Below are 11,926 nucleotides of genomic sequence, written 5' to 3'. Positions count from 1 at the left end.
AAAGGTTTCATTTGGGAAAATTGTTTTTCAACCAATGAGCCAGTTTTTTGTTTGCTGCATAATGAACCGGTTTCATGATCAACGATCATTTAAACTATCAAAGGTTTGATGTAATCTCCGAACTAAACCAAGTTGTTCACTCCATTATGTTGTTACAAACCAAGGTTTCCATTTCAGCACACACACATGCTTAATTTACGATCCCAATTTCCAGTTGCCATTTCTTCCCAAGAAAGCTCTGAATCTATATTTGAAGTCCAGGCAGAATCCCCACTGTTTTTAACACAGTTCAATGCTGTTTTGTCCTTTCATACGTCTCTCTGCGTCTGAACAGTACTGTTTCAGAAACCCACCAGCTCAGAAAAGCAAAGAGATAAAAACCCAACTTTGTCTTGCATGCATTTTCATGCTCTTCTTGCTTGAGCGGACACTGGTCCCCTCCTTCCTGAACCCCTAACTAATCCTACAACCTTAACCACACTCTCCAACAATAAATCCCTCAACCACCACTCTCTTTAACCATCTCTGGCAATACATTAAATGAAAAAGTAATAATTATCAGTAATTATTAGTAGTAATACCACTACCAATAAACCCAAAAGGAGTCTGCAGGGAAGAATCACAGGGGGCTGGCAAAGTAGAGCCGTGCAAAGGGTCACCCTTCCTTCCGCTTTCAGCACTCAAAGCCCCTTCAGTTTCTACTTTCTACTGCTTTTGATCTTGTTATTATTGTCATTACTGTTATTACTTTCTTGGCTTTGAGAACTGTGCTTACATCTTTTGTGTTCTTTCTGCTCTGCTATATTACTTACCTTAGCTTTCCAATAACACACAAGGAAGCAAACTGCTCAACTTATTCCTTTGCTTCTAATGCTCTCTCCATTTTCCTTTTCCTTTTTCAATTAACCATCTTTTTGTACCTTTCCCTCTCAACATTATCCAACAAGCTTTTTCAAACACACACAACTGGCCATCGAAGGGGTCCCATACTGATACTTAAGACCTTTGCAGCTATGTTGATGGCTTGAATTCCCTTCTTCCCTTCTTCTTCTGTCTCTCTTCTTTCCCTTGTTTTGGCAGTGGAAACTCCTTGACCTTTCGAAAGCCTTGTGCTTTTCTTTTTGAAAAGGTCTTGTGCTTTTCCTTTTTAAGCTTGTAGTAACATCTTTATCTTTCTTCCTTGCTCTTTTTCGACGACCAACACGTTTCGGTTCGTTTAAGCCTATCTATACTTGTTTTTCACTTCCTGAGGTTGAAAAGATTGTGCTGTTAACGGTATCCAGTCATGGGGATGCTTATCAGAAGCAATCATTTCACTTTGGCTGTCTGCATTTTGTGTTTGGGTGTTTGGTGCTGTGGCCAAGCAGACAGTGAAGTAGCTCCCATGGAGAAAGCTGAGCAAACTGCTCTGTACTCTGCCATACAAGGCTTTGTAGGTAATTGGTGGAATGGCTCAGATCTCTATCCAGATCCCTGTGGTTGGACTCCTATACAGGTAATACTTTTTAGTTTTAACCTTTCTTGGTGGAATTTACTGTTTCATAGCTAGTTTCCCATTTACGAATTACCCCTTCTCTTCTTTCATCCTTCATTAATTGTGCTTGAGATGAAGTTTTGTTTGTACTTCCAAGTTTTTTCATTCAAGAATATTTATAAACATACATTTTTGTATAGGCTGATATACATTCGGGTATCTTATTTAATGATCTCTTTGTAATAGCAGTTTCCTTTATGTGTGAACCGAAATGATTACTTTAGGCATTACAGTTAACATGTAGCACGGGGGATGTTTCTCCGTTGTGCTTGGAGAATCTGCGAGGAGATGGTATGCTGTATCAACCCATTACCATTCAAGACAGCTGGAAAACTCCAGCTGCCACCAGGCTGTTGGTTGTGCCAAAGGACTACTGTATTTTGCATTCAAAAGAAACCAAACAGCATATTGTCACTAGTCAGAGTCAAACCGCATGCAGAAACACTTTCCAGTCAATTTTTTGTTATATTCTCTATATTCTGAAACTATGCTGTAAAAGTATATCACTTGCCTTTCATTAAATCGATTTATGTTGTTAGAAATGATTAGTATTCTTAATTGGTACCATAAGCTATGTCACAGATTTGATTGAGTGGTAATATCTTGCTTTGAATTTTTCTGCAGGGGGTCTCTTGTGATATCGTTGGTGGCCTATGGTATGTTACTGCTTTGAGCATTGGTCCAGTTCATGACAACTCTCTTGGTTGTGCCCCTAATGTGGAATTTAGGCAACAGTTATTCCAGCTTAAGCACCTAAAATCTCTCAGCTTTTTCAATTGTTTCATCTCACCTGGCAGACATCGGATTACCATCCCTGGCGGTAAATTGGAAAAACTTGCTGGCAGCTTAGAGTTATTAGAGTTTCGAGCCAACCCAGGTCTCATTGGGCAAGTTCCTACTAGCTTTGGTTACCTTACTAGGCTCCAATCTTTAGTCTTACTAGAAAATGGATTAACAGGAGAATTACCAATAAATATTGGCAACTTAAGTAACTTGAATCGACTAGTCCTGGCTGGAAATAGGTTCACTGGTCAAATTCCAGACAGTGTTGGAAGTTTAAAGGAGCTGTTAATCTTGGATTTAAGTAGAAATTCACTCTCAGGCCATATGCCTTTTGCTCTTGGCGGCCTGACTTCACTCTTGAAGCTTGATTTGAGCAACAATCAACTGAAGGGGAAGCTGCTTGGAGAGATTGCGTATCTGAAGAACTTGACCCTTTTGGATTTGAGAAACAACAGGTTTTCAGGTGGATTAACCCAGTCAATTGTAGAGATGCATTCTTTGGAAGAGTTGGTATTATCTAGCAACCCATTAGGTGGAGATCTTATGAGCCTAGAGTGGCAAAGCTTGCAAAATCTGGTCATTTTGGATCTCTCTAATGTGGGCTTGACAGGTGATATTCCTGAGTCCCTTTGTGGATTGAAGAGGCTGAGATTTCTGGGTCTTAGTGGCAACAATCTCACAGGCGATCTCCCATCAAAGCTAGCATCTCTGCCTAGTCTTAGAGCGCTTTATCTAAATGGGAACAATCTGACAGGAGTGCTTAAATTCTCTGAAGAGTTTTATGGGAAAATGGGGAGGCGCTTTGGGGCTTGGAATAACCCAAACCTCTGCTACCCTGTTGGGTTAATGACAGCAACTAATGCTCCATATGGAGTAAAGCCATGCCAAGGAGGTGGGACTTTGCTTGAGCCCAATTCCAGGGCAAAGTTGGGGGATGGGAATTTGAATCAGAATTCCCATTTTATTGCCTCATCGGGATTCTCAAGCTATGGCATTCATGGGCTTTGCTGGTTTTTCTTGGTAGATACATTGATAACAGTACTACTCTTGAATCTTTTCGTAGGTCCTATATAGAAAAAGAGATGCTAGGCCTGGTAATTGACCCTTTCACATGCAACATCTATGTTCTCTTTCCCTCTCTTGTAGCCTAACATCGAGCTAGTATCTTTTCTGTTTTACAAATCTTACAATGTCCAATATTTCTAAAAGTCCCCTAATTACATGCACAGTTTTGGTCCGTGCCTTTGTTGTCAAGTAAGGTAAAGTATAGTACTTGTTGAAGAATTAATACTATTTCCTAAAGTTACGAATATAACTTCTCCCTGAACATTTTTGTCATAGCCTTCTACTTGTCAACCTTAACCAGCAATTCTGATTTTGGTTCCTGATGACCAACTAAGTAACAGACTTTAAATGCAGGGAACCTCTGCAAGCAGAAGATAAATATGAAATTGGGATCTGGGATTCATTTTTTGAGTTTTTAGTTGGATTTCCAATGCATGGCAGTTATGACTTTAATGCATTGAAAGTGAAGTATGGCCGTATGGGGATAACGGAGGCTTGTAGGCTGTGACCTGCAACTGATCAGCTGCAACCAGGCAAGTACTTTGGTTGTGTGTGGCTTTGGGTAGACTTGTAGCCTGCAAACAATGCAGTGGTCTGTGGCTCTTATGTTTAAAGATGATAATGATGATGAGATGAGAACTGCAACCGGTTACAGCTTATAATAAAAAAAGTTAGACAAATGCAAATGCTCTGCCAGCTGAGCTCTCTTGGATCGAGGTTGGTTTCTTCTATTATTCATGGGGCATTCTGAAGCTCTGACCCAAATTGAATGTTCCTTCACTTGTTTTAGTTCCTTGGACTGATCCCCATGAGAATTCTGTTCTGTTCTGTTCTGATCTGTTTGAAGACTATTTCATCTAATCTAAGCCCTTATTTTCATTCATACACTTCACTCCACATTCAAATTATAAGTAAAATTTCAATTTACTGGTTGTGTACAGATTTTAGGTTTAAGGGTGGATATTGAAAGCTTGCATGAACAGTGTTTGGCAAAAAAAAAGAGAGAAGCATCGTGCATGACCATGTGTAGCTGCTGCCCCAAGACTAAACTGCCGGGAGTTTGTAGATGGGTTTGGGTGAGGTGATTTATGTTGTATGGACAAGACTAAAGCCCAATATTCCATCAAAGCTCTACAGAAAAAGAACAACCTTTGTGTCCTTATCCATTGAAGCAGAAAATGGACTGGGCTTGAAGTGGTCTATAGATACATGTAGTCATCAAGTCAGCAGTTATCACTATCCACATTCAAACATAATAAAGCCAAAACAAATGACTGCAAATGTCTTTTAATCCAAGAAATCAAAAAAAAAGAAAAAAAAGAAAGCATAATTGTCTCTATCTGTAGTATTGACAATATGCTGTGACGAAATATATCAATTTTTCTTGGAGCTGCGGTCTGTAGTCGGCTGAGCCTCCTTCCTCATTGAACAAACTAATCTGGGTGTACCAACATTTGAACAAGTCGTAAGGAAAGAAAAGTAGAACTTTCCTTTTACACGCTTTGTCCACAGGGGTCAGAAGAATTGATTCTTAAACCTTGCACGCACATGACTTTTACCTCAGTTCTCATGTCATTAATTCAACTACAACAACATTCATTCACCGTACGCCAGCCTCTCTTATTTGTTTCTACATTTTTTACTATTTGGATTGGGAGGGGATAAACTATATATAAAGAACCTGTGCTTTTGTTGTTGTAATTGTTTTTGCTGTGCTTTGTTCTTGATGCTGAATTAACTGTTGCTCATACAAGGGTTGTGTTTGGCTACCATGGAATCACAACCTGATGCTGGTGCTGTGCTACATTTCTCTTTTGGGGCGCCATTGGCCTGAGTATGGAAACACAGAGAATGAAAGAGATGTCTTCAACGCGTGCTGCAGATGTTACTTTTTCTTCATATTTATTTTGGTTTTGCCAATTATGGTATACAACAGGTTGAATCGAATAGGTTTAGGATATAATAAGGTTTCCCATTGACTACACTCTGTAATCCACTCTATGCATAGTAAATACTTACTGGGATAATTTTTCTTGACATCAGAACTAGTTGTCTTTTGTTGTGTGTTGAATTGATCTCTACTTTGGATTTTTATAAAGGATTTCTCCAAAAGACATATCTCTTCCATTGCTGGTTATTCAATTAAGTAATTTGTGTTTTCAACTGTAATTACTCAAGACATATCTTTTAAACCTCAATAGATGATACTATATATTGACAAACCCTTAATGACAGGAAAATTGAGACATTTCTGATTTTGCAGTGCTGCAGATTTCTTTATGTTTAGTCGACTAAACTTCATTATTTGCCACTAGACAATTTCCACTTAATTATCTTTCTATTCCTTTCTTTCTCTTTATGTTGAGATCCCATGAGAAGCTTACTGACTAGCATTGTTTTTTTTTTTTGCATTGCATGTGAGAGAAAGCACAGAATGTGGAACCTGTCTTGGTTTCAACCCCAGGCCTCCCCTAAATGTTGCAACAGGTACTGGAATTCTAAAGCAAAATCTTGAAAGCTCTACTCTTAGTTTTAATTATGTGCATTAGATTTTAGCTTTATCATAACAATCTTGGACATGCGCCTCAAATAGGCAAAATAATCTGACTATGTACCAATATTTCAAAGGCTGTCACATCCGATTACATACTTATGGTAGTTGATTTTCTTCCCCATTGAATTCCTAAGGCTTAGAATAGCATCAAACTACAGTTTACATTTGTGGCAAGCAATTCCTCATTTATGTTGGTATCCTGAACTAGGAACATGTTAATTAATTAGCTGCTCCCAAGGGTAAAAGATCAAACCAGTAACAGCTGTTACTGCTCTGCCCTCCCACCTCCCCCTCCACCCTCAAACAATGTAGATTTGCATGTTTAACACGAGGATTGAGGACTCTAAGGTACTGCTGCCTCATGTTACTTCACTTTTTCCATTCTTCCTCATCTATAGGTGCCACACACCTACGGATGACTATAGCAGTTATTTCAACGCAAAGAAATTTCTCTACAAACTTGAACTTGTTCATATTTGGTTTTACGTATTGTTACACGAGTTAAAAACAAAAATCAAATAATTATCCACTGTTATTGTTGTCAATATTGATTATTCGATTCTTTAAATTAAAAATTTTTAAAAGTAAGAAGAGTGTTATTAACACTAGAGGTTGAAAATAGTTGTACTGACAACCAAGAATCGAATGTTATCTCCATTAATAAATGCAAGTCCAAGGTCCCTTTTGGAGATTTGAGAAACGGGCATGAGAAAACTGCTTTGTAGTCTTGACACAGATATGGCTAAGCTGACAAGGACCAGAAAGTGCCACAACTTGAAGCATGAGTTGGCTGAATGGACCTTGAAGAAGTAGTCCATCCTCGATCTGGGTTCAGCCAGGGTTGGTGAAATGGACGATCATATGATGAATTAGCGAAGCAACAACCGTAAGGACGACAAATGGGAAGAAATTAAAAGAAGAAAAAAAATCTCTAGTTATGTTAGCGGTTTTCTTTCACAACAAGGTCGTGCCATATGGCAAAGAATTCTTTCAAGTGTCAACACAACATAAGCCATCGTGTATTGCATGCTTAGGCAAATGCATCACCACACCTCAAAGTCTCAGGAAAAACCCACAAAAGTTGACAAAATTAGGAGTTTTTAAGCACACCCCAAGAAGAGTCTGCTAATACACTCTTTTTAAATGAAAACTTAATAAAAGGAGCCTTGATCCCCGGTTTTAGCCTCTGTGAGAGGTGAATGTCGGTCGCATTGGGTCGTCAATTTCCTAATATTTGCCTAATTTTGCCTTCCGGTTAAGGTTAATCCAACGGTCGTGATCATGCCAATCACGTTGACATTTGACAATTGACACAGGACAACCTCATCTTGAAATGGGGTACCTACCCCACTTGGCCATTCGCCACATGTTCAACACCCCGAGGCCAGTACAAAGTCTTGACACGGATCTTTCATTAGTTTACTCTAACATGGTCTTATTTCCTGAATAACATGGTCATGTTAACATAGTTGCACTTCACGAATTCGTGTTGCGCACCGTCGCTTGATTTGGGACGCTGCGGATGCTTATTCATGGAGGCGACTTTCTTCGATTTTTAACAGGGTAATTGGAAACTCAAGGAGACAAGAAACCATTACTAACTGGGAATTGTATGCCAATTACAGATGTCTTATCAATGTCAGCTTCCCCATCAGGTCTTGCTTTCTTGTAAGAGCTTCCCACGCAAAAGATCCCCCCCTCCCCCACTTGCATTCATTTTTCGCCTTCATTTTCCTCTTTGCTCAACTACATATTTTCCTTTATAATTGCAAAAGATATAATAAATTGAATTCAGGGTCAGAATTGTTGGAATTGCAGCAAATCCATTCCATCCAATGAATTTTCAAATAGAAAATTTTCTCTGTGTTTTTTCTAATATTTTCCTTTGACTTACCATCATCGCCTGATCGGCTGACCCTCGTGGCCCAATCTAGTCTACATGGCTAAACACAGTACCAGAACGACACCAACGTTTCCCCTCCTTTCTTTTCTCATGTGCTGTAAAACTAGTTCCCGTTACACAAGCTTTGAAGGGTCTGTTTCAGAAACATTGGATATCTCAAGTGCTCATAATAATCGCTCTTCTAATTTTTTTTTTATCATTATTCCTTCAATTAATTTCATAATTGCTAGTGAAAGAGAAAGCAATCGGTAAAGTGTTTGTGGTTCTCCTTTCGCTCTCACAAGGAAGAGGGCAAAGGCAGGGTGCCATTGAATTCTGGATTCAGACGCCTCCATCACGTACTCTTCATGGGAGTTGGCATGAACAGTGTCTGCCTAAACCATTCAATTCATTGTCTTTCCCCACATCAAATCACAAATATTTTCCTCGGGGTTCTTGATTTTTTTGTGAATATAAACAAAAATATGCACAGTTACAAACAAGGAAAAGATGAATGTCATCTGCGGCCATGCAAATAAAATTCATCACCAATATCTTAAGTCCATGTATATCTATTTTTCCACTATACTCGCCGTCTATGAAAATCCCATATTTCTGCGTGTGCAAGTAGGCTATCTCTTGTCAGCAAATAACATTCGTAATGGAAAATATATATTAACAGGATGGTTAGGGCACATAGCCGGCTTTGCAATCCTCCTGATCTTCCAGTTCTTTTCCAGTTCTATGTGGCCACAGTTTCTAGGAAAATCTACCCTGCAATGCTGATCCTTTAAAGAGAAAATACAGGTAGTAACAATTAGATATAAAAACTTGGGTAGCAAGAATAAGAAATTGGAAGAGATGAGAAAAATATACACAAAATAAAGTCCATGCCGGCACCAATTTCTTTCAATAATAATTTTCCAAACCGTTGACAATCTTAAGTATCAAATTTCAACAATCTTTAGCGTGTATTTCACTCTCTTCCCTCCTCCCTTAATTTCCTACCCTTTGCTTCCCCATTGGCCACCCTTTTTCCTTTCTCCCCTTGCTCCTTCACCATATATATATATACATGTAACTTGTCTCCCTGCTCCCAGTAAAAAACTAGAGAAAAACAGCCTTGAAAACTCTTCATCTAAAACCCTACTGCCTCTAGCCTCTAGGCCTAGGCCGAAGCATTTTCGTTTTCTCTCCTCTTCAATGGCTCCCCCTTTGTCATCGTCACTTTCTTTTCAATCCAAACGAATTTCATGCACGAGGCAGCTTTCCAATATCATCTATGTCAGCTTCCTAATTATGCTTCTTGCTGGCTCTAGTTTTGCCACAAGGCCCGGCGCAACCATGATCGTCGACGACAAAGTTTCTATGACCACTTTGCGGAGAAGGCACGAGACGAGTTTTCAATACCAAGGACAGATGTTCAACTTCTTCCCCAAGGGGACACCTATACCACCTTCTGGTCCTTCGAAAAGACACAACTCTGTCGTCGATTCTACTAAAAACTGAGTACAGACAGACCCTTTGTTTTTTGTAGTTTATAAGTTTTTTTCTTCTTCTTTAAATCTTTTCATATATAGTTCTCTTTTTTTTTTCTTGAGTTATTAGGATTATCTGTAGCAAAGGGTTCTTTTTTTGGGGGATGGATTGAATGTGAAGCCTAATGAGATCGGATCAAAAAACAGAGCTGATTTCCTTTTGGGCATTCCGGGGTTTCGTAGCTATACTGTATAGAAAGATTTGTTTGTTGAAATTTACTTCTAGTATATTCATTTCAGTATGAATGCAGCTGTATACTTTTGTTGAAATGAATTGAAATTTTGGGATTGAATGATGATTAAATTTTGGATATGATCTGAATCTGTTTTCACATGTTCTTTGCAATAAGGTTTTGCATACGTACAGTAGGTATGGATCAAATCACGGTAATCTGCCTTTCTACTCTCTCTATCTTTCTCCCTGTTTTCGGTTTTGACTTTGGGTCAAGAAAAGCCAGCATTTGGATCTACTTCGAATACTGTAGGTGAGAAAGCTCAGTGATTACCATGCAAATTCAATCAACCTTGCCATCCGTTTAGAGTAGACTTGGGCGCCTTTGGCCCCTACTTCTCCTGAGTCTTCCTTTCAATGAGGTTTATTCAGGCGAATTACCTTGTGATCAATGAGACTTTGTCTGCGCCTAACATCCGTAGGTTGCGTGTGCTTCATTTTTAGACCAGAGCCTCTGTTTTGGACAAAAAGCAGAGCTTCTGAACCTACATGGAATGGAAGCCTGATGACTGCAAATTCAAGAATTCTGATGGGCACTTTCCTTCGTTGAAAACTTGGAGTTTGTCCGAAAGCAGAGAAAGAAAAAGAAGAAGGAATTAAGGAGGATGATAATTGATAAGATAAACTATCTCCATTGATTCTCAAATGCTGCCTACTCTTTAATTTTCTCTTCCATTGGGCATATTTGTCACCTCTGACCACCATCAGATATCTTGAAAATTGCCTAACTAACTCGAATCCTATAAAGGAAAATATCAATAAAATAAAGCAGAGTACGGAATGCTTCACCTTTGTTTAAGGGAACAGGTAAGAATATGAACCTCAATGGTTCATGTCACACACATTTGCTTGAATTTGGAGACACATTTCAACCACTCTTGTAAACCAGTAATACCAATGTAAATTCTATCAAATTTTAGACACTCCACCTATGGTCAGTTGATTTTATGTTAAATGTCATGAGTGGGATCGACGGATGATTTTTAAGTTTGTCCGTTTGGTGAGCTTAACTTAAATTGGTAGATAATGAATCTGTCTGTCTTTCACCTTTCATGTGAGTTTAGTTTGTGTAGTAGTGTTGTACCCAAACTTCTCTCAATAATTTCATACTAAGTTGGGAGTTATCTTACCTTAAATTGTTATGAATAAGAGAGAGAAGGGTAGGCTAAAATAGCAAGGAACATGATTCTCATTGCTGATGGAGTATCTTTGAACTGACTTTTGGTCTGAATTTTTTTTTTCGTTAAATGGTGGGTCCAAAATTCCAAATTCATGCATAGAGGTAGCTCATGTCAATGCCATGATAAAAAAAAATAATGATGGAGTCAAAACGTTTGTTCAATACCCAATTTAATTTTAACTATCCTTTTTCTTGCCATACACTAGCTGGCTACTAGAAAAATGATATTCTATTTTTAACATTTGTTGCTCTGTTCTGGTCTCATTTTGCAATAACTGGATATGTTCTCTGGGAAAGCTCCAAAACACATTAGGAAAAGCAAGCAGGGGCGTTTGTCATCATATTTCTCTACTAGCTACTACTAGAGTTGAGCTGTAATTTACAGGCAGGCCTGGCAATTGTATTAAGTAATGCAAAGGAAGGTCAAATATTTGGTGAGCTGTTGCCAGATTTTGGCCCAAATCTAAATTCACACTTGAGAGTGCATTGTAGATTATAGACCATTTCGTACCTCCTAGCTAACTCATTTAATCTTTCTTTTATCTCTATTCATTTCTCTGTTAATACTAACTTAGAACTAACTTGTATGTGTATATATATATATATATATATATATATATATACACGTACGATTGAGAGAACAGAAGAAACAGCATGAAAGCAACTATTTAGGCAAGGGGTTATGCAAAGTGCGTGCAATTTGCCGCTTCGATGGGAAAAATCCAAATCTCAAAAAGCTGGGAACTAAGATTTCCACGCTTGTTATTATTATTGTATTGAAATGAATCCGAATGCTGTTAACATTTTTCCCTTCTCATTTCGGGAAAGTAGAATCCCATTGTCCCGTGGAGATGATCACATTGGCAACTAGTCTCCCCACGTGGAGGTTCTGCTTCTGCCTTTTCTCGTTAAATCATGTGGGAAAGTTTGAACATGAATCAAACCCTCAAATAATTGATACAATTATCACTCACTCTTCAATCAAAGCTTGGAGTAGTTTCATCAAGGCATATCTTTGAGAAGCTTGTAATTGAAGGATGCACGTGAAAGTTTTGGATTGAGGTATTCCTCTCCTCTCCCACAAAAAGTCTTTCTCCTCGGATCATCATCCTGCTACAATGCTGCACAACAAACTATACATCCTTTAGTTGGCAAAAC

General features: G+C 38.6%; 1 protein-coding gene across 2 annotated transcripts; it reads left to right on the top strand.

The window, feature by feature from the left end:
* The first annotated feature begins 215 nt into the window (after positions 1 to 215).
* LOC110428824 (uncharacterized) lies at positions 216 to 5,380 on the top strand. 2 transcript variants are annotated; one of them, XM_021444747.2, is made up of 3 exons: positions 216 to 1,495; positions 2,159 to 3,411; positions 3,737 to 5,380. In XM_021444747.2, exons 1-2 carry the CDS (start codon positions 1,286 to 1,288, stop codon positions 3,389 to 3,391), a joined length of 1,443 nt encoding a protein of 480 aa, XP_021300422.1. In that variant the 5' UTR covers positions 216 to 1,285; the 3' UTR covers positions 3,392 to 3,411; positions 3,737 to 5,380. The 2 variants fall into 2 exon arrangements, with proteins under 2 accessions (XP_021300422.1, XP_021300421.1); XM_021444746.2 differs by having other exon boundaries at positions 218 to 1,495; positions 2,159 to 5,379.
* Positions 5,381 to 11,926: the final 6,546 nt, after the last annotated feature.

This window comes from Theobroma umbraticum, unplaced genomic scaffold (assembly GCF_002168275.2).
Source record: "Theobroma umbraticum cultivar Fairchild unplaced genomic scaffold, ASM216827v3 scaffold_4583.0, whole genome shotgun sequence".
Taxonomy (NCBI): Eukaryota; Viridiplantae; Streptophyta; class Magnoliopsida; order Malvales; family Malvaceae; genus Theobroma; species Theobroma umbraticum.
Note: the sequence above shows the minus strand (reverse complement) of the source record. Positions and strands in the feature narration are given on the sequence as shown.

What these genes read in the sequence shown, in the direction of transcription:
- LOC110428824 (XM_021444747.2), top strand. Translation starts at nt 1,286, where the DNA reads ATGGGGATGCTTATCAGAAGCAATCATTTCACTTTGGCTGTCTGCATT. An exon ending in GTGGTTGGACTCCTATACAG is followed by an intron (nt 1,496 to 2,158) that starts GTAATACTTTTT and finishes ATTTTTCTGCAG; the next exon opens with GGGGTCTCTTGTGATATCGT.